General features: G+C 54.3%; 12 protein-coding genes across 12 annotated transcripts; 7 read left to right on the forward strand and 5 right to left on the reverse strand.

Annotated features, from left to right (window-relative positions):
- Positions 1-105: 105 nt before the first annotated feature.
- UV8b_00784 (uncharacterized protein) lies at positions 106-2270 on the reverse strand (the record flags this gene model as incomplete). Its single annotated transcript, XM_043138282.1, has 2 exons — positions 106-1635; positions 1818-2270. The coding sequence occupies 2 exons, from the start codon at positions 2268-2270 to the stop codon at positions 106-108; spliced, it is 1983 nt and encodes a 660-aa protein (XP_042994216.1).
- A 688-nt stretch (positions 2271-2958) lies between these two features.
- On the forward strand, positions 2959-3364 carry UV8b_00785 (uncharacterized protein; the record flags this gene model as incomplete). The annotated part of the gene is made up of 2 exons (XM_043138283.1): positions 2959-2998; positions 3144-3364. 2 exons carry the CDS (start codon positions 2959-2961, stop codon positions 3362-3364), a joined length of 261 nt encoding a protein of 86 aa, XP_042994217.1.
- A 2280-nt stretch (positions 3365-5644) lies between these two features.
- UV8b_00786 (uncharacterized protein) lies at positions 5645-7366 on the forward strand (the record flags this gene model as incomplete). The annotated part of the gene is made up of 2 exons (XM_043138284.1): positions 5645-6085; positions 6338-7366. The coding sequence occupies 2 exons, from the start codon at positions 5645-5647 to the stop codon at positions 7364-7366; spliced, it is 1470 nt and encodes a 489-aa protein (XP_042994218.1).
- A 1035-nt stretch (positions 7367-8401) lies between these two features.
- UV8b_00787 (uncharacterized protein) lies at positions 8402-8969 on the forward strand (the record flags this gene model as incomplete). The annotated part of the gene is made up of 2 exons (XM_043138285.1): positions 8402-8519; positions 8713-8969. The coding sequence occupies 2 exons, from the start codon at positions 8402-8404 to the stop codon at positions 8967-8969; spliced, it is 375 nt and encodes a 124-aa protein (XP_042994219.1).
- A 408-nt stretch (positions 8970-9377) lies between these two features.
- UV8b_00788 (uncharacterized protein) lies at positions 9378-11102 on the reverse strand (the record flags this gene model as incomplete). Its single annotated transcript, XM_043138286.1, has 3 exons — positions 9378-10514; positions 10619-10918; positions 11097-11102. The coding sequence occupies 3 exons, from the start codon at positions 11100-11102 to the stop codon at positions 9378-9380; spliced, it is 1443 nt and encodes a 480-aa protein (XP_042994220.1).
- Positions 11103-12699: 1597 nt separating this feature from the next.
- Positions 12700-15098, forward strand: UV8b_00789 (uncharacterized protein; the record flags this gene model as incomplete). The annotated part of the gene is made up of 5 exons (XM_043138287.1): positions 12700-12736; positions 12811-13447; positions 13585-14157; positions 14235-14506; positions 14608-15098. The coding sequence occupies 5 exons, from the start codon at positions 12700-12702 to the stop codon at positions 15096-15098; spliced, it is 2010 nt and encodes a 669-aa protein (XP_042994221.1).
- An 887-nt stretch (positions 15099-15985) lies between these two features.
- Positions 15986-16563, reverse strand: UV8b_00790 (uncharacterized protein; the record flags this gene model as incomplete). The annotated part of the gene is made up of 2 exons (XM_043138288.1): positions 15986-16402; positions 16561-16563. The coding sequence occupies 2 exons, from the start codon at positions 16561-16563 to the stop codon at positions 15986-15988; spliced, it is 420 nt and encodes a 139-aa protein (XP_042994222.1).
- Positions 16564-17423: 860 nt separating this feature from the next.
- On the forward strand, positions 17424-19675 carry UV8b_00791 (uncharacterized protein; the record flags this gene model as incomplete). Its single annotated transcript, XM_043138289.1, has 3 exons — positions 17424-17637; positions 17801-18052; positions 18135-19675. 3 exons carry the CDS (start codon positions 17424-17426, stop codon positions 19673-19675), a joined length of 2007 nt encoding a protein of 668 aa, XP_042994223.1.
- A 387-nt stretch (positions 19676-20062) lies between these two features.
- UV8b_00792 (uncharacterized protein) lies at positions 20063-21143 on the reverse strand (the record flags this gene model as incomplete). Its single annotated transcript, XM_043138290.1, has 5 exons — positions 20063-20458; positions 20647-20805; positions 20902-20948; positions 21037-21070; positions 21141-21143. The coding sequence occupies 5 exons, from the start codon at positions 21141-21143 to the stop codon at positions 20063-20065; spliced, it is 639 nt and encodes a 212-aa protein (XP_042994224.1).
- A 1091-nt stretch (positions 21144-22234) lies between these two features.
- UV8b_00793 (uncharacterized protein) lies at positions 22235-23203 on the forward strand (the record flags this gene model as incomplete). The annotated part of the gene is made up of 2 exons (XM_043138291.1): positions 22235-22526; positions 22653-23203. 2 exons carry the CDS (start codon positions 22235-22237, stop codon positions 23201-23203), a joined length of 843 nt encoding a protein of 280 aa, XP_042994225.1.
- Positions 23204-24016: 813 nt separating this feature from the next.
- Positions 24017-25050, reverse strand: UV8b_00794 (uncharacterized protein; the record flags this gene model as incomplete). The annotated part of the gene is made up of 2 exons (XM_043138292.1): positions 24017-24883; positions 24943-25050. 2 exons carry the CDS (start codon positions 25048-25050, stop codon positions 24017-24019), a joined length of 975 nt encoding a protein of 324 aa, XP_042994226.1.
- A 1335-nt stretch (positions 25051-26385) lies between these two features.
- On the forward strand, positions 26386-27843 carry UV8b_00795 (uncharacterized protein; the record flags this gene model as incomplete). The annotated part of the gene is made up of 3 exons (XM_043138293.1): positions 26386-26431; positions 26686-27465; positions 27536-27843. 3 exons carry the CDS (start codon positions 26386-26388, stop codon positions 27841-27843), a joined length of 1134 nt encoding a protein of 377 aa, XP_042994227.1.
- Positions 27844-27915: the final 72 nt, after the last annotated feature.

Below are 27915 nucleotides of genomic sequence, written 5' to 3' on the forward strand. Positions count from 1 at the left end.
GGTGCGGGGGGGTGGGATAAAATAATAAATAGCAATAATCAAAACCAAGACGGGGAGATCGACGCTCATTGCATGCATGCTTTCTTCTTTTAGTTTTCAGACAATTCACATCTGAACCTCTACTCTGCCCTCGGCCCCGGGCCGACCCTCGCGTAAGTTGGGCAGCAGGTAGGTAATGTCGTCCCAGGGGTGACGGTAGAGACCGGTACGCAGTCTCTTCTGGTCGAGGTAGTGGGCGATGAGACCAATGCTTCGGCCCAAGACGAAAAGCCCGTTCAAAACACCCATCTTGAGGTAGTCCTCTGCCTCCTCGGTGGAAAAGGCACCGCAGTTGCGGAGCAGGTCCACAAAGCACACGGCGATGCAGCCGTCCACGTTGAGGATCAAGTTGTCCTTCTTGGAGGTGGTGACGGTCTCGACGGCCAAGGCGTAGTCCAGCAGCTTGTGGCTGGGGAACTTGGCCAGCACGTACTCCTTGACCAGCTCAACACGCAGGTCGGGGTTGTTGCGAGACTTGACTCTGTGGCCAATGCCGGGAATGAGCTTGTTGGCCTTGCGCATGTTGTCCACAAACTCGCGCGGGCTCAGGCCCTTGTCGAAGGCCCGGGTGAACTCGTCGGCGGCTCCGTCCAGGGCGCCGCCGAAGCGGGAACCAATGGTCAGCAGACCGGAAACCAGTGCGCTGATCAGGTCCTTGCCGGCACGGGTAGTGATGATGGTGTTCATGGCGCCAGACACGGCAGGACCGTGGTCAGCAGTAAGCATGAGCACCATCTCCAGGAATTTGGAGGCGTAGTCGGGCAGACGGCGACGGAACCACAACAAAGACATGACGCCGCCGATGCCAATGTCCTCCTTGAAAACGTCAGAAATGGGCAGACCGGCGTAGAGCAGCTCCTGGCCACGATCATCGGAAATGGTGGAGATGAAGGCAGCGGGTTTTCGGATCAGACCAAGTTCCTGGGCCCAGGAGTAGTCAATGGGGATCTTGGGAACAGCGGGCTCGGGCTGGGGAACGATGGTGCCGTCCTTGACAAGCTTGCTGTAGACCTCCTTCAGCACCAGGGGCATGTCCTCAAACGTGTTTGGGACGTGGAATCCAGCCTCGCGCATCATCTTGTTCTTGGTGGCCGCCGTCTCGAGCTGCGAGTTGGCAAAAGAACCAGCGTGACCAAACTGAACCTCGGTCTTGAACATGCTGGCGCAAGTGCCAATCGCCCAAGCGACAATGGGCTTGGTGATGATTCCTTGCTTCACAGCATCAATGACCTTGTACTCCTCAACACCACCCACTTCGCCCAGCAAGACGAGAATCTTGCACTCGGGATCTGCTTGGTATCGGAGCATGTGATCAATGAAGGTGGTGCCGGGGTATCGGTCGCCGCCAATGGCGATGCCCTCGTAGACACCGTCTGTGTTGTTTGAAATGATGTTGTTCAGCTCGTTGGACATGCCGCCCGATTTGGAAACGTAACCAACTGAGCCTTTGCGGTAGAGCTTGGAGGCGACGATGTTGTCCATCATGCCACCCGTGTTCCCGATCTTGAAGCTGCCAGGCTTGATACCGCCAACGGTGGCGGGGCCGATGATGGTGACGCCCTTCTTCTTGGCAACATGAGCAATTTCACGAGCTCGCTATTTTCCGCATCCTCCGTTAGCAAATGTGCATGGTTCTTGGGACGGGCGGAACCCTGCCTCCAAGATGGCTAAACTTGGTTCTGAGCCCGAGTCGTTGCAGCAGCTTTTGCGGCATCGCTCAGGAGCACACACGAGGACGAGGAAAAAAAGAAAAAAAAAAAAAAAAAGAAACGACTTACTCGCTCAGGAACACCCTCGGCAATGATGGCAATCGTCTTGATCTGAGGAAACTCCATGAGCTCCATGGTGGAGCTGTACACACTTCGGGAAGAGGCAAAGTTGACCACAACGTCGACCTCGGGGTGCTTGCTCATGGCCTTGTCCACCTGCTGGTAGACGGGCAGCAGAGTCTCACTGGTACCCCAGTACATCTTGCTGACGAACTGACCGCCAAAGGTGTAGATGATGCCTGCGACCGAAGGAGCCTTGCGCTTGCAAATAAAGTCAAAGTCTAGCATGCCTTGCACGGCACGGGGTTGGAGGCCATAGACGAAGCATCGGGTTTTGTCGTTGAACAGGGCGTGCTCAGGGAGAGGGCTCAGAGGTCTGCTCGGAGCAGCGAAGCGCTGGATCTGGTCATTGGCGGACAGCCCGTTGGTGCCATTGACACCGTTTGACGTCGCTTGGGCCATATCTGGGTGTGAATTTGGCCGTGTGTCGAATGTGTGGATGATGGAGCAGAAGATGCTGCTCAGGTTTGATTGAGTCTGGGCGGGTTTGTTCGAGGCGGGTCACTGGTAAGCCAACCGGTCAGCAGCTGGGCGAGACTTGTTGGGACACGATTGGCAAGCTGCAACGAGCTTTGTAGAGGCAATTGAGAGATGGAGAGACAAACGGGACAAAAAGGAGAAGCAGCAAGAGGTAACTGTCGGGACCGGGCGGTGTCGTAACGACAGTTGGAGGAAGGCGTGAGGAAGTCGTGAGGAAGTCAAGATGAGGGAGAGCTTTTGGTGGGAGACGGAGCTGGTTCTTGGAAGAAGGCTTCAGATGAGAGAATGGAGTTGAGATTTCGCTGGGTTGATTGATTGGTGTGCTCCTCCCCTCCTGGCTGCACACTATGGCCGTGCTCCTTGTTGACCCTCGACGGCTATAGTTGACCAGACGCTACAGTTGAGTCCAGTCTGGTTGTGAGGCCCTGGTTCCAGCGCTTCAATTGGTTTCTGGGCTTTTGCCTCGAGTCTGCGGAATTCATCTGGGGGTGGCTCTGGCAAGACAGGCCAGCGAAGAAGGGGGGGGGGGGGGGGGGAGGAAGCATCAATGATGGGTTACGTTACGCCTTTGGGGTGTGCGTGCAGCGAAAGGCCGCGGCGGCCCCCCACCATGTGGCTGGCCTTGCTTCCAAGGGACGGTGGACGGTGGGGTACTTGCATAGTACAGGTACGAAGCGCAAGCCACCAGTGTTAGGAAGGAGGTGCTGGGTCGATACTGCTGCCGTTGTCCAGCAAGTTTTGCATCAACTATGTAACTCACCGACACAAATCAATAATCAACCCTTGATGATGAAGTCGACGACGACGACGACGACGACGACGACGACGATGATGCCGGCAGCAGCTACTCGTGGGACAATGGCAACGTGCAAATCTACCGTTTCCTGCTTGGATCAATTCCCACCCGAACCCGAACCGGTCACGCCCCGTTCCTGGTTTCTCCAGAAGACGCCCTCGAAACCATGTTTCTTATGCTTCCCATACATTCTCAGTTTCTTACCCACCATCGGAGTTGATGGGGGCCGAGGGTGGGCGGGGAAGTCGGCGAATGGATAGTCTAAAATGGGTTGGGGATGTTGTAGCGACGGGCCCTGCAAATGGCCCAAATGTTGCAAGGACGATTTCGTTGATCTGTTGAACCGACCCCCAATGGTATTGAAGCTGGACCCAGAGAGAGTGCGGATCCTTGTCCCACTCTGCAAAGTCCGGAGTCCGGAGCGTGGACAAGCACATCGACATCGGCCTATTTCAGGGTCCCACCACGTTGTTTGGCGGTCGTGGTGGTGGTGGTGGTGGTCGTCGTGGTCAGGAGGCTGTGACCGACAGGACGGATTCAAAACGTCAACGAATGTCCTTTATCGAGCGAGTTCCCTTTGCGCCCGTTGTCTGTTGCCAGTAAAAGACGGTGCGATTCCGAGTTTTGAGACCGAGATACCTAAAGTCCGACTAGATGGATGGCACGCCGAGTCTGTTCAGAACCCCCCCAGCGGGGCGGTGCGACTTTGCCATGGCAGAAACTACCACCCACTTCCGCCATCATCTCAGTTCAGCTGGTCTGGCTTACGTGTTGATGGGCCTAAACATCTCGCCGACTCCACCAGCCAAGAGGCTCCGAATGACGGGACTACAGTGGGAGGAAAAAAAAAAAAAAAAAAAAAAAGAGCTGTGCGCACCCCTAAAGAGGAACAGTGGGGGATAGCGGTTAAAAAAGATGTCTGTCAAGATGCAAAAGAAACGGGGAATTTGCTTCATGTTGTTTTCCCCCTTGAGCCCTTGGAGCCGACGTAGGCGGACACATATGACACGACACATATGCTCCAACGACCAAAACCAGGACTCATCGCGAGCGCCTGTTGGCGGTACCGAGTACCAGACCTTACGTCGACGACCAGACCTTATGCCTGGTCCTGGTGGTGTCAAATATGTCGCGACATAGGACACCAGGCTGCAGCGGGTGTCTTCCATGGACCACCGCATCTCTCAACACGATTGACGGCTTCAACCTGTCTTGGTGAGTGATTTCACCTCGTGCGAGCCACTGCCACCCCAGTTCTGGCCGTTCTCTTCCCACTCCCTCCGCGCCTGAATCTTAGCAGTAGCATCTACATGCCCGGTCAGGTCAGGTCAGTGCGTGCCCTGGAAATGGTGGGAATTTTGACTCTGCTCTTTCTTCTCTTGTTATATCGCCAGCCGCAGCCATGCACGGGCTGCTCCAGCGCCCCCCCTCCCCCCTTCACCCCCCGCCCCACTCGGCAGGCACCCTGACAACCTCAACCGCTGGGGCTGTGGCGTGCGTCGCATGTACCGGTACTCGTTGCTGTCTGGTTCATTCTTTCACCGGGACTTGTTGTCTCTGGGGCAAGTTGCATCACTCACCCCAATGCTTTTTCTTTTTTTTTTCCCCCTTTCCCCTGGCGGATTCCGGGTGAGGGGTTCAAACTCCAGGCAACCGGTTCGTTTCGTTTACACCAGACCAGACCAGACCAGACTCTATGCAGTCCATACGCAAGTACACCGCTGTCAATAGTGCGAGAGACCAAAACACCTTGCATCCTCAGGGGTACCGTCAACCAGACTGCTTTTGATCAGCACTCCGTCGACGGAGTTGTCGACTGCTTGACCCGAGCTAGCTCAGATCCAGCACCTGGAACACCAAACCCGCCCCAAAAGCCCAAGCCTTGGACCTTGTTGTTGGTGAAGATCTCATGAGCAGTTGAGACCATACCAGTTGCTTGCTTCTAGGTGCGTCCCCCCCCCCCCCTCTCCCTCGCTCCGTCCTCTCCTTCGTTGGAGCTCTCAAACCGTTGGTCCGGATTTCTGAGACCTGACCTGCATCATCGGCACCTTCCTGCCACCACCGACCGACTCGACTCGTAGCTCTCTCTTCCCCTCTCAGACTCTCGCATCTTCTTCCGCCACCAGGTGGACTCGATTGTTTCTTTGTGGCCTCCTCCACGTGCAACCGTTGCGTGTTCGTGCTCCCAATTGCCATTGCGATTCCGCTCCACAGTAGGCCTCGTCGTCTCCCGCAGCCAAGAGGTTTCTGGTGCATTTGGTATGTGTAACCAACCTGCTTGGCAGTCAAAGGCTTTTTTTGGTGCAAAATTGACGTTCTCGCCGTGGACCAAACGGTTGCATCCAAACACATCCACAGCCTGGCTGCTTTCTCCGACTTGGACGCTTGTTTTTCTTTTTTGCTAACGCACCGTGCATCAAGATTTCAAATTAAACTCTCCGGAGAAGATACAGGCTCAAAATTCACCACCAATTTCACCTCGTACACTTCACAGCTCACAATGTCCGCAAAGTCGATTTTCGAGGCCGACGGCAAGGCCATCCTCAACTACCATCTCACTCGTGCGCCCGTCATCAAGCCTAGCCCTCTGCCTAAACCAACCAAGCATAATGCCCCTCCTCGACTGGCTTCTCTGCACTTCCCCGAGGATGCCAATGTTGAGGATGTCCTCAACCAGGCCGAGGTTACCTACCCTTGGCTCCTTCAGCCCGGCGTCAAGCTTGTCGCAAAACCCGATCAGCTTATCAAGCGTCGTGGCAAGAGCGGTCTTCTAGCCTTGAATAAGTCATGGCCCGAAGCCAAGGCCTGGGTTGCTGAACGTGCTGGAAAGGAGCAGAAAGTTGAGCATACCACTGGCGTTCTGAGACAGTTCCTCGTCGAACCTTTTGTTCCTCACTCCCAGGATACTGAATACTACATCAACATCAACTCCGTGCGCGATGTAAGTGAAAGAAGAGTGGTTTCCGTTTTGCTTCTTTGGCAAGGCGCTTCCAAGTCGGAGCACGAAGCCCAAATCGGGGCTTTGTCTGAATCCACGAGCGGGTGTTGTCATGGTGGTGGTCTCTCTCTTCTCGATGCCGTCCCTCGCCATTGCGATCCCTGCTACCACCACCAATCAGTCACTGTTTTGAATCCTGCAGCTGGCGATGCACTTGATGAAACAAGCCGCTAATTGCACGTTTTATTTATAAAGGGCGACTGGATTCTCTTCACCCACGAGGGTGGTGTTGATGTTGGCGACGTCGATGCCAAGGCCGAGAAGCTCCTGATTCCCGTCCATCTTGCCGATTTTCCTTCGAATGAGGAGATTGCCGCCACCCTTCTCAAGAAGGTACCTCAGGGTGTTCACAATGTTCTTGTCGACTTCATTACTCGTCTGTATGCCGTCTACGTTGACTGCCAGTTCACCTACCTCGAGATCAACCCCTTGGTCGTGATTCCCAACGAGGACAAGACCTCTGCCGCAGTTCATTTCCTTGATTTGGCTGCCAAGCTGGACCAGACAGCCGACTTTGAGTGCGGTGTCAAGTGGGCTATTGCGCGGTCGCCTGCTGCCTTGGGCCTCACCAACATTGCTCCTGTCAACGGCGAAAAAGTGAACATTGACGCCGGCCCTCCTATGGAATTCCCGGCTCCCTTTGGCCGTGAGTTGACCAAGGAGGAGGCTTACATCGCCGAGATGGACGCCAAGACGGGCGCCTCGCTCAAGCTGACAGTCTTGAACCCCAACGGCCGTGTATGGACGCTGGTTGCTGGCGGCGGTGCCTCGGTCGTTTATGCCGATGCCATCGCGTCTGCTGGCTTTGCTGACGACCTTGCGAATTACGGCGAGTACTCTGGGGCTCCTACCGAATCGCAGACGTACCACTACGCGCGAACCGTCCTGGACCTTATGCTCCGCGCTCCCATGTCCGACAAGGGTAAGGTTCTCTTCATCGGCGGTGGTATTGCCAACTTCACCAACGTTGCCAGCACATTCAAGGGTGTCATTCGGGCCTTGAGAGATTACGCCACTCAGCTGATAGAGCACAACGTTCAGATCTGGGTCCGTCGTGCCGGCCCCAACTACCAAGAGGGTCTGAAGAACATGAAGGCCGCTACGCAGGAGTTGGGTCTCAATGCCAAAATCTTTGGCCCCGAGATGCACGTCTCTGGCATCGTACCCCTGGCTCTCATCCCTGGCAAGTGGGAGGAAAGCAAGGCCCAGGAATTCCAGGGCTAAAGCTAAAGACTGCAATGAAGGAAGAACCGAAAACGAAATCATTTCCGCAAAAAAACCTGAAATCCAGACAATTATGTCGGAGCGATTGGAGTCATATTGCAGGGGAGGGGCTATAGAAGGGGTGATGCTGATTAGCGGCTAATGTTTGTTGCATTCTGCAAGCTGGATTTGGAGACAGCTATCAATGATGTGATGTTCAACATTGAGGGCCCTGGCCGTCTGTCGGGACAGACTGGCCGATGGTCGTGTATGGGTACGAGGCGGATGAATGGGGGAAAGGAGAAGTCGAGGATGACTCGACTCGAAACAATGAGAACATCATGACTCTTTGACTGCTTTCCTTTTGACTGCGGCCGATGTGTGTGTGTGTGTGTTTTTTTTTTTTTTTTTTTTTTTTTTTTTTTTTTTTTTTTTTGGTTGAACTCCGGGGGTTTGTTTGTTACGCTGCGTGGGTTGACTCGACTCATTCCTGCTTGCCCACGAGCCGGTTTGCTGCACGGCGGCTTCCTGCCTGGTTTCGGTGAGCGGTTTTTTCTTCTTATTCTTCTTCTTTTTTTTATTTTTTTTATTCCTGATGGTCTCGACAGGTTCCAAAACCGGCATGACTTCGTCTTGCCTTTTTGGCCGTGCCTTTTGGGACGCACTGCCTTGTTGTCTTTTATTTCTGCAGCCAACAAACACATGGATCAAGGGTCCAGCAAAAGGGCTTTGGCTTCAAAGAACAAAAACAATTGAATTTACCAAAAAATGAAAATTAAATTCCAACACAAATACAACACACGCACGCACGCACGCACGCACAGAAATCAAGGGAAGCAAAGATTCGCCTCTCCCTCGGAGCAAGTGCTGCATGCCGATATCGCATCGGTGGGTGGCAGCATGACGCCGCCAAGGCCCCCCTTTCTCCCCAGGAAGGCGCAAACGTTGAAACTGTACGCCCATGCCACAGGACGCTTCGGAGAAGGGGAGAAAGCTCATGCGACCTTGACGTCCGAAAAAGCCGACGTGTAGCCAGCCAATCGGTCTGGTGTCAGAATGCCCGCGCCCGCCAAGCAAACATCAATGCTTGGCGGTCCCCCTCCGGCGGGAAGCGGAAGCGAAGAGCGAAAATCGTCCCTCGGGGATCCCCCCCCCCAAAAGCCCCCTGGGGAGGGTATAAAAAGGGAAGAGGGGAAAGGGGGCGGCCGTGGTGGTTGAAAGTTTTCTCTCATCTGCGTCGAGTTTCGGGCACGCGGGTCTTGCTCGTCTTCTTTGTGCTGCTGCCGTGCCGTTGCGGAGTTTGAGGGATTCTAGGGCGTCCTTTAGCCTGACTTGGGCCATGTGCTGTTCATCTTGCTGCCGGGCAGCCGACCATGGCAACCACGACTACTGCATCCAGGACTGCAACCAGAACCCGAATTGCCCTACGAGCCTGAGCCTGTGCGGCGGGGGGGACGGCGAGGCGACGGGCGACAAGGCCAAGGCCAGGGTCAAGGGGCCGCCGCTGCGGGCTGGGCCGGGGGCGGCAGGTGCTGCTGGCGCGGAGAAGGGTTCTGGCGATGCTGGTAACTCTGCGCGGAAGGGCGGCCCTGCGGCCAGGAAGAAGAACAAGGGCGGCAAGTAGATGGCGGCGGCGAGCGAGCGGGAGGTGCTGCTGCGCAGAGATGGCGAGGCGGGTTTTTGGCGAGCTTCCGGGCGAAAGACGAACATGGCCATGTGGTGGCTGGTGGTGGACGATGAGGTTTGTTTGGGAGGGGAAAGGGGGGGAGGCGGGCGGGAAAAAGAGAAAAAAGATTGTTGTTAGACTATTCGTCTGACGACTGGGCATTGTACATCAAAAGGATGCAAGCAGAGGTCAACAACACACTACTCCACTCGACATCAACTGCTCAACTCAAGTAGGACAAGAAAGATTCCCTTCTCCGCTCTCGAGCAAGTTATGACACTCCTCTCCTATATATACATACACCTCTCTCCCCGTGTCCCATCCGTTTCGTTACACGCGCTCCTACACGGGGCAAACTTTTGTCTTTTACACAAACAGCAGGGCAACCAAGGGCACGATGGCAGCCAGCATCATTGGCGTGTTTAGCACGGCACTACTGTCGTCGCCCTTGCCATTCCCATTCTTGCCTGTGCTGTTATTGCTTCCACTACCGGTAGTGCTGCCAGTGTTGGCACTGTTCTTTCCAGCCATGTTGAATTCATCGTCTGCCAGAGGCACGACCTTGAGGTCCTTGACGGTGTTGCCCTCCGAGTCCTTGACCGTCAGCTTGACGTTGTAGTCGGAGATCTTGACAATCTTCCCGCTTGGCTTGGGGCTGATGCCGCTGTCGATGAGTTTCTGGACGCCAGGTGGGGGGGCTGGGGCAGTGAAGTTTGTGTCGAAGCCCTTCTGCGTAAGAAGTGAGGTCGAGCACTTGGGCGGACTGACGTCCTTCTTTTCTGCCTTTTGCGACTGGACAGTCTTCCAGTCAATGGTGGCCCAGGCGGCCTTGAGGCGGTTGTAGTCTCCAAGGATGTTCAAGTCGCTGCCGTTGACGGACACGAGGCCGTATCCGTTGTCCTCCTGCGTCCACTCGTAAACAACACCGCCCGAGAAGACGGCCGTCATGTTGGCACCGTATATGGCACGGGTCTCGTTCCAGTAACGGGGCGCGGGCTTGATGCAACCATACTCGCTGAAGAAAACAGGAACAGAAGAGGTGCTGAAGTTGCTCGTCAAGTCGGCAAAGGTGGAGCTCTCGTAAGTGGTGGCAATACCGCACCAACTGTACGAGTTCAGAGCAAAGGCGTCGGCGCGAGTTGGGTCGCTGGATTTGCCGTCGTCGCTGCATTGCATGTAGTTCCAGGTATCAAAAAGGACGTTTCGAACGTCAGCAGCAGAGTAGCCGACGGGAATTTGGCGCTTCAGATTCTTCTTGATGTAATTCTTCAGGTCGCGAGTAACGGCACGAAGATACTGGGGAACAAACTTTGCCGAAGGAATGTCGTTGATGACTTCATTGCCAGAGAAGAAGAGCAAAGTGTTGGGATAGTTGGCAAAGGCTTCCACGATTGCAAACGTGTGGTTGAGATATTCCATGTAGTACGTCTCCCATGGCTTGCCCGAGTCCAGGGCTTCGCCCACCAGCGGCGAGTTGACGTCAAGAATCATGTACATGCCAGCCTGTCACCCCCAAGGACAAGTGCGAGCAGCATATCAGCATGTCAAACAGAAACTACAGGAAACAACAGAGGCTACAGAATCAGGCCAGCGGTCAACACACTTACCGCATTGAAGATGCTAGCGCATTCGTCATGGTTAAGGTCTGGGTTCAGGTTGTAGACGCGAATGGCATTTACGCCCATGACCTGCATAAGGGCAGCATCTCGCAAGCAAGCATCGGGCTGGCTGAGGGGATCAGGGCTAGTCTTGGAGAAGCCCGCGCTACCACCCGGCTGGTAAGCGACACCGACAATTTGGAACTTGTCGCCAGTCTTGGGATCGTAGATTTCATTGGCCTCAATGTCCAGAGTGGGGACGGCGGTGGCCAGCGACGCAGCGAGAGCAGCGACGAGCGCGGTTGGAATCTAATATAAGATGGGTCAGCGGAAGCTCCCCAGGCGTCGCTGGGTCTTGCCGAGGGTACAAGGACGACTTGAGTATAACGGGGAAAAGGGGAAAAGATAAAAAGATAAAAAGAAAAAAAAAAAAAAAGAAAGAAAGAAAGAGAGAGAGAGAGAGAGAGAGAGAGAGAGAGATACGTACACGCATGGCTGACCGCAACTGACGAGCGTAAGCGTAAACTTGCCAAAGCCGAGTGGCGCGAGGTGGAAGCAATACCGAGAGGGAAATGGGAAGATGGACGTGGAAATTCAATCGAGAAAGAGCGGGAGTGAGCTCAAGCGGTTCTCGGTTCTAACATGGAAGGAGTGACAGGAAGGAAGCTCTGGAGAGAAGGAGCAATTGACTGACGAAAAGGAGCGAACGCCTACGGTGAGGCAAGAGCAGTGTAGTTGGTTGACGAGAAAGTGCACAGAGAAGCAAAGAGCCAGGCAGGGCCTGTGCCTGGCCTGGGTCTGGGTCTGGCCTGAGTCTACAAGGCTCTGAGGCCCGGCGGGCTAAAGCAGCACGGTCAAGTCAAGTCTGGTCTCACTCAACTTCTCATTCAGTGCTGCCCGCCCATGCCATGCTGTCAGTCTGATCGGTGCTGTCAATGCTTGATTCATTGGTTAAAGTCTGGTCTGGTGCCTGCCTGCCCCTGGGCATATCTAGCCTCCAGCCTCGAAACTTCAAATGGCACCTGCCCACGCTACGCGCAGGTCATCGAACAGTCCATTCCAGTCCAGTCCAGTCTGGTGGAAGCTGATCCGCCGCCAACCAAGGCAAAAGCACTTCCGACGACACGCAAGTCGAGGTGGAAGATTGCTAATGCAACATGGGTCGACAGCTTGGCACAAACCCCATCGTACTCTGACTCTGTTCTTGGGTTGATGCATTGATTCTTGGCTCGGGCGAAAAGCCCCCCTGCCTGGTTCGAGGGGCCTGCTGCCTTTGATTGGCGCGTGGCGCACAGCCGCCCATCGACCCTTGCCTTGCACTGTGCAGGCACCAACGTTGACCCAGCACCACTGGCGGCCCAGGGTCTGCAAGCCACAGTTGCGTTGCTGGCTGCTTAGCGTCAGGAACATTACTCCGTACTCCGTACCAACCGGGCGTCTGAACTTTTGCAGAGTCCAGTCCGTCCACTTTGTACTGTACTTGTACTGTACGTCCATACTCCATTTCATCGCGCTTTGAAAATGACGGGACCCGACTACATATTGATAGGTTTAGGAATCTTACCTTTGGAGGTAGGTACTTCCGTACTGAGTGCGGAGGAAAGCAAGAGCAGTAAGTGGTACTCAATACTTTGTTAAACACATTCGGCTCCATCCATGTCATTATCATTATCAGTTTCTTCACCTTTCCACTCCAGCATCTCGGCTCGCATACCACCTACCTTACCTAAGCACTAAGGATCATCGTTCCCCCCCGCCTTGACCAGTGGTCCCAGGGTCATGCGGACAAAAAACAACGCCTGTTGCATCCATGAAGAGAAAAAGGCCTTTGCCCTGGTGTTGGACGAAAATGACCGAAATCACCACTACTACCCTGTACCTGTACTACGCAAATGGGAGCCGAGGCAGATCGGTGATTGTCATTGGCTGGCGGGCACGGTGCCTCTCCTTCCCCTTCCCTTGCCTTCCCTTGCCTTCCCTTGCGGCCATGTCTGCGGCCATGTCTCCGGCCATGTCGTCCCAGCCAGGCGACGAAACGAACCTCCATCAAAAGAGTTGACCCAGCCTCCTCCTACCAGGACGTAGACATTATGACGGCAAGGCGGCTCAACGTCCTCGTCTACACAGGTGAGCAGAGACTGCCCTATACTCAAGACGCGACCAGTCACACAAACAAGCTTCCTAGATTCACAAAGAGACAGGCACGGGCACAACCTCGGAATCAGTCAGACAATGCATGTACTCGCTGCGGCGGCTGCTCTCGCCAAACTACGCCGTCATCCCTGCATCGGAATCAGTCATCCTGAATGAACCCTGGCCGCCCACATGCGCGCTCCTTGTGATGCCCGGAGGAGCGGATCTCGGCTATTGCAGAGCTCTGAATGGCCCAGGAAACCGTCGCATCAGCGACTTTGTCCGACATGGTGGTGCCTATCTGGGCTTCTGCGCAGGCGCCTACTACGCCAGCAGCAACTGCGAGTTTGAAGTCGGAAACAAGCCCCTGGAAGTGGTTGGACGCAGGGAATTGGGATTCTTCCCCGGAACTTGTCGTGGAGGAGCATTCAAAGGGTTCGAGTACCGCAGCGAAAATGGGGCCCGAGCCGCTGTCCTCAGAGTCGCAAAAGACGTCTTCAAGGACAATGTTCCGGAAACATTGACCTCTTACTACAACGGGGGCGGCGTTTTCGTCCATGCTGCCCAAGTCACCAGCCGCAAAGTAGAGATTCTTGCGACTTATGACGAACAAATTGACGTCGACGGCGGCGACGGAAAAGCCGCCGCCGCCGTGCTCTGTCATTTCGGTAACGGCAAGGCACTATTATGCGGACCACATCCCGAGTAAGTAGCCCGTGGTGGAAGACGAAGAAGAAGAAGAAGAAGAAGAAGAAGAAGAAGAAGAAGAAGAAGAGGGAAGATTTTCAACCTTTCATTTGCCAACCTGTTATGCATATGCAACTCACTAAACGACAAACCAGATTTGCCCCAGTCAACCTAGTCCCTCAACCTGGCATCCCAGGCTATGCAGATCTCATCAGCAAACTAAAAAAGGACGACGGCGCCCGTTTGGACTTCCTGAAGGGTTGTATAGGCAAGCTAGGTCTCGAGGTCGGTATCGAAACCACGCCGCCCACCCTTTCCAACCTGCACCTATCCGCAGTGGAAAACATTCAGGTCTCGGAGCTTCTTTGCGCATGGGCCGAGGTCGTCAACAAGGAAAACGGTGAGGAATACATCAAGGGTGAAGCCGACATGTTTTGCATCCAATCAGATGAGGACGGACTCGCGGTTCAGCACTTGCGACAAGACCTTCCGGAAACTCTTGGTCGCCCTCCTGGAGAATCCGGCATCATAGATTACGGAACCATCACAAAGAATATCATCGCGCATGTCGCAGCCTTGCCAACAAGCCAGATGACTCCCAGGTTCAACCATAGCCTGTACTTTTCCAGCCTAAAGCGATTTCAAGCAATGGAGGATGCGGCGGAAAGCTGGGGCAACATGCTCATGTATGGCGACGTCGTCACCAGCACCAACTCATTGCTAGAGAAGTTTGTCTCGACTTCCCGTCACTGTTCACTGCCCATGCATGGTGGTTATCCCTCCATAACTTACTCTTTCAGCACAGAAATCCGAAGCTCATTTCGAAGCTTCCGACTGGCTTCACCTTCTCCGCTTCGACACAGATCGCAGGCCGGGGCCGCGGCACCAATGTCTGGGTTGCACCACCCGGTGCCCTCATGTTCTCTACCATCATAAATCACCCGGCGTACTTGACAGCATCTCGGCCCGCAGTATTCATCCAATACATTGCCGCCATTGCCATTATCGAGGCCATCCAGTCCTTTGGCCCGGGATACGAGAGCCTTCCCATCAAGCTCAAGTGGCCAAACGACATCTGTAAGCCAGTGCTGTGTGACGCTTGACTGCACAGTCTCGATGCATTCCCGTCGCCCCAAACATGGAAACCATGATGCTGACGCAAAGTTCACGGCGCAAAGATGCACTCGATCCCTCGAAACCCGCGTCATCAAAGATGCACGTCAAGATTGGTGGCATTCTTTCTCAATGCGGCTATTGTGACGGATCATATCAAATCATTCTGGGCATCGGCATCAACGCAGTCAACTCACGCCCCACGACGTCCATCTCCGATTTATTGCCCCCCCAAGCGCACCCACCTCAGCTGGAAACTCTTCTAGCGAGAATAGTCACTCGTCTGGAGTCAGTCCACGCACAGTTTCGGCGCGAAGGGTTTTCGGAAGACTTGGAACGTAGATACTATCGCCACTGGCTGCATACCGGACAAGCCATCTGCTTAGAGGCAGAGGGCGGTGTAAAGGCCAGAGTCTTGGGCATCACACGAGACTGGGGCATGTTGAGGGCAGAGGAGACGGACGTGGAGGGTAGAGGGACAGGGAAAGTATGGACGTTGCAGAGCGATGAGAACAGTTTCGATTATTGGAAGGGATTGATCAGGAGAAAGCAATAGCAAGACTCAGCGAGGCCAAGCATATTCTCCTACCAACGTGAGTTGGCACAAAGTCGAGGAACAATCAGCCACGAGTACACGTGAAGGAGGCTTTAGCTATCCCAATCTACGGGTGTTGAAGACGGACGAGTGTGTGGCCCTTGTCCTGCTTGGCGATATGGATACCAGGAAGCGTCAAGGACAGTGGACGAATCTCAGCAGACAGCAGTCATAGTCCAGCTATGTACATGTCCGATGCGAGGACCAAAGTTTCAAACGTTTTTTTGACGCCATGTCGCTCCAAGGACGAAGTTACATATCTTATATAGGTGACGCTGACAAGGGATAAATGACAAATCATATCGTACAGTGTATCAAGATTCGATGCTCAAAACCCTCATCTTGTTTTCGTGATAGTGACCCCTCCCCCCCATTGGCCATGAGTTTTTGGCAATAACTCTGACCACGATGAAGAGAACCGAAAAAAAAAAAAGCCGTGATTTCTCGTTGTCGGGAAAACTCGTCATGGCCGCCTAGATCCGCCCAAAAAACGCCGTGCCATGCTGCATTCGAGTGAAGATGTACATTTATAGAACATGGAGATGACGAGGGTACTCATGACCTCCAGAAGAGCTTGAGCTCTTTGATTTTTTTTTCTTTTTTTGGTTGGTGTTTGGGCTGTGGCGCCGTGTGCTTTTCGCTGGCCGAAAGGGGAACCATTTGTCATTGCGCTCGTCTGCCAACTTTCATACCCGTCTCGTTGTAAAAAAAGAGGAGAAAGAAAAAAAAAAACTCAAACCTGACAAACTGTCACATGAAGCTCATCATGTGCAGGTCGCAAGGGGGGGGGGAGAGTTTCCAGACAAAAGGCGTCTTGGTTCGGCGGAAGCGGGCTGGGAAATGGCGGCTTATTTATCCTTGTAGATCTTGGGCTTCCACCCTTGCTGAGTTTCCGCCTCTTGCTCGGCCCTTTGACGTATAGGGCCCATATCTTGCTCGAATCGCTCCTTGGCTCTGACAACCTTGCTCTGCAGGTAGAAGCTGCCGCCCTTGTGAGGATCGTTGGCGTCAAAGAGCCGCTTGTACCGTTGGAGAACCTCGTCCATGTTGGCCTGGCCACCTGCGGGCGGCTTGACGTTGAGGATCTTGCAGGCTTCGTCCAGGGTCATGCCGGAGGAGAGGGAGGCCCTGGCCGAGGAACCGCCAGCCTTGGCGGCCGCACGCTGGTATTGCGAAGCGGCTTGCGCCTGCTTGTAGGCTGCCACGAAGGACCGACCGAGGATTCGGGAGCCCGTCACAAGGGCGGTGAAGACGAAGCGGTGCGCCTGTAGTTTTGTAGAATCATCAGTGCTGGGGGGGGGGGAACTGGCACGTCGGATACCCAAGACTATTCGGAATTCCGGTCACGGACGCGGGACGGGAAGGCTTTGAGTCGCATGGAGGACATGACATGGAGGATGGGAAACTTGATGGGGATCCATACCATGGTTGGGAGTGAAACCGGCCGCCTGATGGCAAGTTAGTTGCAGTCGGCAGGCAGTCAGCCCTCTCGCGGCACGTAAGCCTGCAAGAAACAGTCGACCGAGAGTTCGGTCGAGGGTATGGGTGTGGTTTTTTTTTTTTTTTTTTTTTTTTTTACCCTTTTTCCCTTCTTTTTTTTTTTTTTGGGGGGGGGGGGGGGGAACCGCACGAACGGCATGTAGCAAGTCGCAACAAAGTTCCGTGGTTGAACCTTGGGGGGGGGGGGAGAGGTTGGTTCGGCGCCTTTAGCCGGGATTCTGCCGCTCGTACCAATGGCGTCCATGCATGCATGCCTGCTGCAGGATGGATGGCCCCGGGCGCCAGCTGTAATTGCCCCTTCTGTGAATGTCTGGTTGAAACAAAAAGAAAATATTTGAACGCACACTCTCTCTTGCTGGTGTTGAAATCCCACGAAAAAAACACACGTGGAACGAGGTCCCGCTACATGCCTCTTGGTGGTATCCGCGCTGTATGCAATCGATTCTGCGCGGAGAGCTTCTCGAAGCAAGGACGGGTGGTGTGGGCTGAGTGGGGTCTGGTAGGGCCAGCCAGCGAGTTGGACCGGAACCAGCGCAGCTCGATGAGCTGAGCAGCTGCTGAGCAGCTGAGCGAAAAGGCCCGGGCACTTCAAGACATTTACGGAGTTGGCTGTCGCCGACGTGCCTGTAGTTGACTGCCTGTAGTTGACTGCCTGTAGTTGACTTGCCTGTGCCTGTAATTGGCTGCCTTGGTGCATGTATGTTGGCTCCTTACATGCAATGCAGTTGACTGCGTGCAGCTAGTTGTCGACTTGGCTCACCAGATCATTCCTTGGCACAAGCCGCCATGACACCTCAAGAGGTCGGGCTTCTCCTCCGTCAGAATGGCCGCGATGCTTCGCCAAGCCACGCCGGTGATTCGTCCGAGGCATCGGATGTGGCTCGGCCGAAACGGACAGAGTTGCTTGCTGGCGTGCTCGGCACATGCGAGCACCTGAGGTCCACGGATTCCGAGCAACTGGACTTGGTCGCAGAGAAGTTGGCTGACGGCAGCCGAGACGGTGAGCATCAACAGGATTTCGTCACCATGATGGCTCTGCGCAGAGGCATTCCAACCCCCTCTCCCCTCTCCCCCCTTCTCCTTGATAAGATTGACCTCTCTCCTTTCATTCTCCCCTTTCATTCTCCGGAAATAGTACTTCATCCAAGCTTACCGACGTCTAGTCTCGTGGCGGCTGCCGTATGGCGATTCAGGAATTCTGGACTTCTTCATTGCACTTTTGTCTCAAGGTCCCTTGGGGCCGAAACTGCACATCCATGCCCTCCGTTTGATAGGCAATTCCTGCGCCGATACCGACGAAAACCGGGCGCGGGTGGTTGACAAGGAACAACTGCTGGCCATCATCCCGCATTTGAAAAACGAAAGTCTGATTCCTTTCCACATTCCCGTCATATACAACATCTTGGTAGACTATGGTGCGCATAACCCTCCCTACGTTGCCTCAACTCCCTGCCTTTTTTATATATATATATATATATACTAACAAAACCGTTTCAGATCCCGCCCAGATTCTTGCCTCCAAGTCAGGCTTCAGCAAAGAGCTCGTCACCATCCTCTCCTTGCCTAACATCTCCGAATATGCTGTTTTCGTGCCGTACATCTGCAAGATACTAGCGCTCCTCGTCTCCCAGCAAGGCGAACCTGCTGTTGCCGACCCTGACACGGTTGGCGTGCTCCTCGGACTGGCGGCACAACCGGTGGCCAAGGCTGATGTCGAGTGTTTCATTAGCCTGCTAGGAGTCGCTGTGGCCTACCTTGCGTGCGAGGACTTCCAAACTAGGCTCGTTTCTGACAACCAGGTCCCGCTGTTTCTCGATGCGTTTCATCACCTGCACGCCGGACTCGACATCAAAGACGTCGGAGACGACGACTTGATTGCTCAAATAAAGAAGTTGCGGAGCTCATTGCTCTCCACCTTGGCGGATATTTCCGGCCATGACTCTTTCATCAAAACGTACCCCTTGTCCGACATTGTGCCACAGTCGTTGGTGGTTTGGGCGCGCAGCAACAATCCTTTCCTGCAGGCAGCCGCGTGTCTTGCTCTGGGTAATATCTCTCGCTCCGACGAGGCATCGCTTGCTTTGGTAGAGTCCTGCAAGGTACATGAGCCATTGGTGAAGCTGCTGGCTGATCCAGCTGTCACCGATGGTCAGCTTCTTCATGCTGCCTGCTCGTTTCTCAAAAACTTGGCGATCCCGCCCAGAAACAAGCCACGTCTTGGGGATTTGCTGCGATTGCCGTGCGTCCCGAGACTGTACTCCCTGGACACGACGCCTCAAGTCCAGTTCGCAGCTGTCTCGCTGACGCGCCTCCTGCTGCTCAACTGCCCCCCAAACGCTCGAGAGCTTTGCACTCCCGTAGAACTCACTGCCCCCCATACAGGTGTTGGCGATATCATCTCCCTGTTCGGACGGTCCGACGCCGAGTCAACCAAGCTTGAAGCAGCGAGATGTGTGGCTGGCATATGCCGGATTCTACACTCTACGCCAATATCCGAGGTCCTGACCCAATCATACTCCACCACCGGTGCATTCGAGACAATGAGCGATGAAGACAGAAGGACCGACTTCTACCGGAGACACCCCGTCCATGATGCGCTGAGATTTCTCATCACGCAAGACAAATGGCCGTCGCTACGGTCCGAGGCTTGGTTCATCCTCGCGCTCATGTCACGTTCCAAAGATGGTGCTCGGATAGTCTTGTCGATATTGAAGGACAGGGTGGCGGATGGAACCTTGATAGAAACCGTCACAGGGCAAAAACCAGAGAGTATGCAGACAGGTACTGGAAGCGACCACGTCTCAGGGCATGCTGCAGACTTGACTGGAACCTTGCCACTCGAAACTCAGCAAACTGATCCAAAACAGAGAGCTCCTCCTCTGTCGAAAGCGGATGGAGAGAATGCTCTCGTCCTGTGCACTGAGTTGTTGAAAGTGGCCGAGTCTGAAATGACACCCGAAAGATCCGCAATGTTACAAGACCTGATCAAACAAGGAACTCGACGCATTGCCGCTAATCAGGCTATTGCAGACCCCTGATTGCGCCAATGGCCGTAACTATATAGACATGAGAAGAAGCTTTTCAACCAGCATGGCAAAAGTGCCTTTGTGCCGATATCAAGTTGGTAGGGTGGGGGGGGGGAGTTAAAAGCAACCTCACGGTTCGTCATCCCGGTCGAGAATCCAATCAACACATTTCATGCCGTAGTCGACACGGGAAAAAAAAAACGCAAAGAATAGAAAAGACGGCAAGCAAAGTATAAAGTGATGATCATGCAAGTAAAATTTTTTTGACCTTGACCTAAAGCATCTTTCACATGAACCGGGTCAAGAACTCCCTTTGAGTCCCGAACCCACATAGACACATCCCATGAGACGCATAGAGTGACAAAAACCCTCAAAACACCCAGTTCCCTTTCTGCTAGTTTATTTCTTAGCGGTCTCAGCCTCAGCCTTATCTCTCGCACGCTTCTCGCGGGCACCCTGGTATCGCTTGTTGCTTCGGGCCATGCGCAGAGCAGCGTAAGCACCACCCTCGATGGGTTTGGGCATCTCGCTCTTCTTGATTTCCTTAACGGCGATGTCGGTGGGAGCAATAGGCAGGACGGAAGAGATGATCGACGCTTTGTTGATTTTGGACAGGTCGGTCTTGGTGTCGCCCTTCTTAGGGGCGTTGGACTTGCGTGGTAGCAAGATCAAACGCTCCTTGTAGGCCTTGAGACGAGCTACGTTGACGGACAGGCTCTCTTCCGAGAGGTTCTGGCGGCGGTGGTCGACGGAGATGCCAATGGTGCGGGCCAGAGGTCGGGCAATACCGGCCTCCTGCATAGTTTCACGCGTTAGAGAGCCTTCATCCGCAGGCCAAAAAAAAGGGGAGCCTGCCTGCCTGCCTGCCTGGAAGAAAATCGCCTGCGTCACGAGACCCTTCGGTTCTGCAACCTGGCGGGACAACTCCTCGGCGGAAGCATGGACCAGGCGAGGAAAAGACAAAAATGAGCAAAATCTCGTACCTTGAGCTCGGTCAGGGTGAAGCCCCGGCCGGCGCGGACCCTACGGTTGTACTTGATGGTAGGGCATCGCACAATGGGACGCAGCTTGTCGACAGGGCGAGGAGCTAGAGCCGCAGCTTTGGCTTGACGGGCAACGCGACGCGAGGCCTTCTTTCCGGGCTATTTTGTGCGGTTTCGAAAATTACCCGGGTCAACATCACGCACAACAAGTTCTCTGTGCATCTTATCCGCTCCAATTCCGCACCGTTCGCATACCTGGTCAAAGTGAGTTCGGACCCGTCTCTGCCAATCCTTGCGGAAGTCTGCGGGGAGGAAAAAAAAAATCAAGTCAGTCGATTTGCCCGGGCGTTGCGAATCACCATCGTTTCGAAAAGGGTGCGAGAGGCTCACGGTTGTTGACAATCTTCTGGTTGTGCTTGATCGCCTGTGGAGAGAGAGAGCAAGGAACCCAATTAGCAATCCGCCCGTGTCTGCTGGGACGGAATTGGCCATACCATTGTGCCTGTTTGCGATCAAACTCGCTCCGGTAGGGGGGGGGGGGTCGTCGATGTTTGTTGGAGTCGTTGGAGTTTCGGAGGGAGACGAAGGCTGGACAAATTGTCTGAAGGGTTTTCGAGCCCTACAAAAGATACGTACCGGGGTGGGGGGTGCGTGGGTGTGCGTGTTGTGCCCTCTGTGCAAATCTTGGGAAGCGAGAAAAGGCGGATTTGTGCGCGTCACGTGGACCCTCGCCTTTTCTTTTCTTTTCTTTTTTTTTTTTTTTCCGGCGGAGCGATGCCTGAGGACTCAGGCGGCCAGAGTTGCTGCCCCAGGCACGCGCTGACCGTCTATATAAGGCGGCGCTGCTCCCAGTCCTTTTGACCTTTTCTTCCTTTCTTCTTCATACTTACCTTGTTCCGAATTCCCCAGCTCAAGAGTCGGGGGATTCAGTATGGAAGGCCTGCATTGCACACCGCGGAGTCGTTCCTTGCTCCATTGTCCTTCGGGGCCATGGGGGGCGTAATTTTTGATTTCTACCTTTGACCTCGTTTTCATTGTGAGCAGGAGCCTTGAGCCTTGTCATGAAGAAGACAATTCCAACGGACATGAGTGATTGGGGAAGACTGCCACGGCGTTTCGCCCTATGTCGTGCGCCTACCAGCCGAAAGCTGCTTTTAATTGTGAAGACCCGTCCATCCCAAGTGCGTGTCCGCAAACCAGGGTGGTAACCGAGTGCATGGAATTTCATGTCCAAGAAACGCAACGCTTCCTGCCAGCGCAGTGTTTCTGGTGCATAAATCTTCAGATATGGAACTATCTGCCCCAACTTAACTTACCGAAATGCAAAAGATTGTCTGCAGATCCGTCTCTCACCCACTTTGTCCCCCGCATGACTTTTTTCCCGTCTCGTAGAACGTGAAAGCTCGTTTCCGAACATTTCCCGTCCCAATCAGCGGCCCTGCATTCCACACCAAGCTACTCACTCCCATTATCCACCCGCCCAAAAAATCTCATGAGAAGCCCAGACAAGGTTGTCCTGCCGCCGTCCCAACTCCCTCCCACCAGTGACCGGCGTCACACTTTCTCGATGCCCGCCCGAGCTGTCAACATGGCGTCCAGAATAGTCCCGCGGAGCGTCAAAGACGCAACTCGCTTCACGTCAACCACTCCTCATGCCACCTCCAAATCCGCAGTGGCAAGAACCCCCCCCTCGGCTACTCCCAGACCCTCCCCCCGAGTCCCCGGCGAGACGCCAGAACAGAGAGTCCGACGCTTGCGGCAGGCACACCTAGCCGCGCAAAAAGCTCAGGTCAGTCGAACGGATCGTATGATCGACGCATCCAGGAGATTCCTGGATGTTGCTCACCGTTGGACTGTGGGGGGAATCGTCGTCTTCACAGGTACGTTCGGATCACGCCCACCCTAAGACCGCTTCGATCCGGTTTCCGGATGGGGCGCCATATCGATCAAAAGCCGCCTCCGGCCCGCGCAGAGCAATAAAGTTGACTGTTGGCTTGGTGTCTTAGCCGTTGCTGGCGTGGTCAGCGTTTACTCGGTCTGGGACATGCTGCAGTACAACCGTGCCCGTCGCGCCGAATGGATCGAGGCCCAGAGGAAGCTGGAAGCCGACTCCCTCGCCGCCGCCCGAATAGCGTACCTCAGGGGCGATGCCACCGAAGAGCAGGTTCTTCTCGTCGAGGAGGCGAACCGTGACGCCCAGGAGAAGGGCGTCAAACTTCCGCCGCTGCTGTCGCCCCCCGAGCACAGAACGCATTTCGAGGAGCACGTCAAGCCGACGTTTTCCAGGCCCTCCGAGGAGCCGGGCCGGAAGACGGATGGAAAAGGTGTCCTGGGCATCTTTTCCGGGATTTTTGGTGGCTCGCAAACTGCCCAGGCTTCGCCCTCGGCAGGATCCGACGATGGTGGCAGCATTCAGTCAATGGAATCTAATAAAGCCAGGGATGCGCGTGAAAGCGAGAAGCGGAATCAGGTCATGGGCGGTAGTCTGGATCAGTTGGGTTTGGAGACCGACGCTTCAGCGCCCAAGTCGGGAAAGCGAGGCTGGTGGCCCTGGTAAAGGACGGGAAGCTGTATCATCATTTGTAGATGGGATTTGCATTTTTTTGGGCGTTGGGAGTTTGTTCTCATACAAGGGTTGGTGGTGTTGCCCTCGAACAGCTTGGCGTGATTATCAAAAGTGCATCAATTGCGTGCTCATGGTGTATTGAACATCAACTGAAGAGGAAAGAATGTTTTCACCAGAACTGCGGAGGAGATTTGCGTCTTTGTCAAAACTCCCAACTCAACCTAGCATACATTCCAACAGAGCATGTGTTGGGAGGGTTTGTCGGAGTCGCATCCACCCACCCATCTGACTGTTTACAAAAAAAGTGAATGTGATTACGTGAAAAACGAACGGAACTGTCGCCCGAAAAGTATGTGCGCCGTAGCATTCTGAACCAGAACACGAAAAAATCATCGCTTGTGATGTAGATGAAGAAAGGAAAACGAAAACACGCTATGGAGAAGAGGAAGAGGGAGAGGAGAGGGAGAGGAAGATGGTGAGAGTGAGAGTGAGAGAGCGAGTGGACATCAGTCTACCAGCAGGATTCAGTCGCTTTGCGTCCGTCCATATTCGGATCCAACTTGTGATCCACATTCGTAACGTATCTTTTTTGCGAGGCATTCGAGCACCACAATCTCCCGTCGACTTGCATGTCCGATAAGTCGGAAAATTTCCTCGTCGGCGACATTTCCCCCGACAAAGCGACGAGTGGCGGGCGTTGCCAGCCATGGACGCGTTGACTCCCAACTACTTCCATCGGCCGATACGATTGCCGCCGAGCAAGATTTGCAGACCAGACGGGTCCATCACCTTGAATTTCCCGTTCTAAGATATCACAATGTGATTGAAATGCCCGGGAACCTTCAGCCTGCATTTCTCACAGTCCGATCGGTATCCTATGCTGAAGCTCTTCTTCATACCTGGTTGCCAGGTCCAAGAATTGACTGTGTGCTTGCTGCGTTGATGCCCCTTGCGTCCAGGAGACGGCGAGGTCGGATCAGCGTCAGACTCTGAATGTTGGGACGATGCAAAATGACCATCGACATCCAGCACGGCGTTTGGGTGCTCCATGGCGTGTGTTGAGCCTTCTCCGGGGAATGCACATTGACGAGAAGGCGGAAGCGGCAGACTAGAGGCTTTGTCACCGTCCATGACTACACCGGCTGAAGAATCTGCTGTGTTGGTCATTACCGAACCACCCAGCTCCGAGATAGGGGACGGCAAGTCTGGTCGATGATTTTGCAGGGTATGCCACTCTGCCTCCCCTGGCACTGCTCTTGGCACAGTTTGATCCTGTGAGAGACCAGTGACTTGGTGACCGAGATTGACGATGCCGTTTGGCGCGAGATTTGTCTGCCCTTGCGTCCACCCGCCAGGCGGCCCCCTCACTTGTATAGCAAAACTTTGCTGTATCGGCGTGGGCGTCCGACCTGTTGAGCGATGGTGTGGAAAGGCTTCAGACTGCACGACTTGATCGTGGTCAAGGGGCGGCGAGCTCCCCGTATCCATCATGTCAACTTCAACGTCCTGCTGCAGCTGGACATGTTGAGACGAATATGGTGGCCATGACTCGAGGTGTGGTGGAGGGACTGCCTCGGCAGGGTTCGCATTAAGCGGCACGATGTTGGAGAAGGGCAGCGATTGCGAACTGACTTTGGGCGAGCTTCGGAGTGGGAGTGATTGAAGGCGTTTCTAGGCTGTCATGAGCCGGGATCAAATCACGCGCTGGCGGGGAGGTTGACGGGACTTACGTTTCTGTGCTCTCCGAACCCGGCAGCAGCATTGAAGGAGTCGTCGTCATCCCTGAATCGCTTCCTGCCAGAGTCCATGGCATCGGCATAATTTTGTGTGGCAAACATTGTCGTACGAGCAACGGGGGTTGTGATGACAGCTAAATTTCAGAGAGTAAAGATAAGGTCGTTGTGTGTTGGGGGGGAAGAGGGGGGGGGGAGGGGGGGGATGAAATTCCTGAAGAGGGCGATGGACATCAACATGTCATGTGCGGACTGGAGGATAAGAAATCGTGAGGCGGGTGGCAAAGGCGCTGGAGCTTGCTGAATACAGAGAGGCCCACCCGCCGTTGGGGTGCAGCCCAGGGCCCGGGTCTCGGGCTCGGTATTCTCCAAACGCAATAACCCCGCTATAGTAATGCTCCTATCCTGGTTGCTGGGCAGGCAGGCCACAGGCACAGGCGGCGACGAGAAGAAAGCAAACATTGAAAGCTGCATGTGGTGTCCCGAGGTTCTGGGTGGGGTCAGGCTGCAAAACGGCGCTAGTCGTATACCAGGTACCTAGTACTGTCTCACTGACGGCCAGTGACGGGCGTGACGGGCAGAGCAGTTAGGCGATACTTGGGAGTTGGGACGTAGGAGCCTAGGAGGTAGGCACCAGGTAGGTACACTACCTTGGTCAGCATCAACACGAGGAAATACTGCAAAGAAACGTGCCCGTAAGCACCTGGGCGGGAATAAATATGGGAAAGGTTGGGTTACGAGGGCCTCTGCCAGACTTGGAACCGACTGGAGTTGTCTGTCGTGCCGTTGAATGGTTTCGTCAAAAGTTTGACCTATCTTATCCCTCGGCAAGTGTCCACATGCATGTACCTAAATCTGTGGTAAATTCCGAACCTGCGACATCGGCGGGGTACATTGTATTGAAGGCGGTCACTCGAGACTCGAGACTACAATCAAGTCCAATCCCAACCGAAAGTGAACCTGTGTACCCCACACATCGAGTTTTATACCATTATATACGGAGATCGGCCTTTTCTAATAGCCCAGTCTGAATATTGAGCCCAGCCACCCGCCGAGCGGGCGGACTGACTGGATTGCCTCCACCAAGTTGACCCTTGGACTGACTTATCCGTGGTGGGGTCTCTCCGAAGCTGGTCCGGTCAATTGATTTTTTTTCCCCGCCAAGGTTGAACTTGCATTGCAGCTTGTACATGCAACCACCGCTTTTCGTAATATCCAGCCGCTAGAATCAGATACGAAATCCAAGTTAATCTTGGTCTTCTCGTACAGAGCGCTACATATAAAGCTCCCCTGCCGTGATTGCGTCACGTCCATTCGCTCTCCGCCGCTGGTCCTCCATTTCACCCTGCGCCAACCGTGCGTGGTGTTACTGGGCACTGAAGCTCGTGACGGCTTCTTCCCTCTCACCTTTGACAACCAGCCTGCCAGCCAACCGCCACGATGCCCGCTCTTGATATGCAACCGCTCGTTGCCGATGACACCAGAAGTCAGTTTTGCACTTGACCCTCAACATCGTTTTCTTTTTTTTCGTGGAACAGCCGGCGGGACCCCTTGTTGCAGAGCCAACACATCACAAACTCGGTGAATTTGGTCTCTCCCCAACGGCGACCCAAGAACGTCCTCGTCTACTCTATGATTTAGCTCTCGGTAATCATACAGTAAAAAAAACCGCTGTTCATTCGCCACATTTTTTTTTCTAAACTGCTTCAATTCCTTGCCGCACGCTAATTCATTGCCCAGTTCTCGGCCAGGATCCTTTGATCTCCCCGGCTCTCCTCGCCTCCGAGATTCCCATGACCGATAGTGCCATCCGGACCGTCGTCAAGGGTAGAAAAGATGCCTCCGACATCATCATGGGCCGTAGTGACCGGCTTCTGGTAGTTGTCGGTCCCTGTTCCATTCACGATCCCGAGGCTGCCCATGAATACGCCGCCAAGCTCAAAGCACTGTCAGATAGATTATCCGACGATTTGTGCATCGTAATGCGGGCTTATCTCGAAAAGCCCAGAACTACAGTGGGCTGGAAGGGTTTGATCAACGATCCTGATATTGATTCGTCTTTCCAAATCAACAAGGGACTGAGAGTTTCCCGCCAGCTCTTCGTTGACCTTACTTCCAGAGGCATGCCCATTGCTAGCGAAATGCTGGACACCATATCGCCGCAGTTTCTGGCGGACTGCATTTCAGTTGGAGCCATCGGCGCTCGCACCACTGAGTCCCAGCTGCACCGAGAGCTGGCTTCAGGCTTGTCCTTCCCCGTTGGCTTCAAGAATGGAACCGATGGCAATCTGGGCGTCGCCATCGACGCCATCGGTGCTGCCGCTGCCAAGCATCACTTCATGGGGGTTACCAAGCAGGGTTTGGCCGCCATCACGCGTACAAAGGGCAACGAGCACGGTTTTGTCATCCTCCGCGGTGGAAGCAAAGGACCCAACTTTGACAAGGTCAATGTTCAAGCTGCCAAAAAGTCTCTCAAAGACAAGGGTCAGAAGCTTGCCATCATGATTGACTGCTCCCACGGTATGTAGCAATGTAGCAGCAAGGTAGCAAGGGCGTGTGGATCCATGGAGCTAACAACTTGGGAACGCAGGTAACTCGCAGAAGAACCACAACAACCAGCCAAAGGTAGCCCAGGTGATTGCAGATCAGGTCAGGGAAGGCGAGAAAGCCATCGTGGGTGTAATGATTGAGTCCAACATCAACGAAGGCAACCAGAAAGTCCCTGCAGAAGGGCCTTCTGCTCTGAAGCGTGGTGTTAGCATCACTGATGCTTGCATCAACTGGGAGACTACCGTCACAGTTCTCCAAGACTTGGCTGCTGCCGTCCGCACGAGGCGCGAGATCAACAAGTCCTCGCCCAACGAGGAGGCCAAGATTAGCATGCTTGAGGAAGATTAGACAGGCCTTGCTAGCCGCAATAAGAAGGACCACGAAGAGCCTGATGATTCATGAGAGAACTTGCATGGCAAA

This window comes from Ustilaginoidea virens, chromosome 1 (assembly GCF_000687475.1).
Source record: "Ustilaginoidea virens chromosome 1, complete sequence".
NCBI lineage: Eukaryota > Fungi > Ascomycota > Sordariomycetes > Hypocreales > Clavicipitaceae > Ustilaginoidea > Ustilaginoidea virens.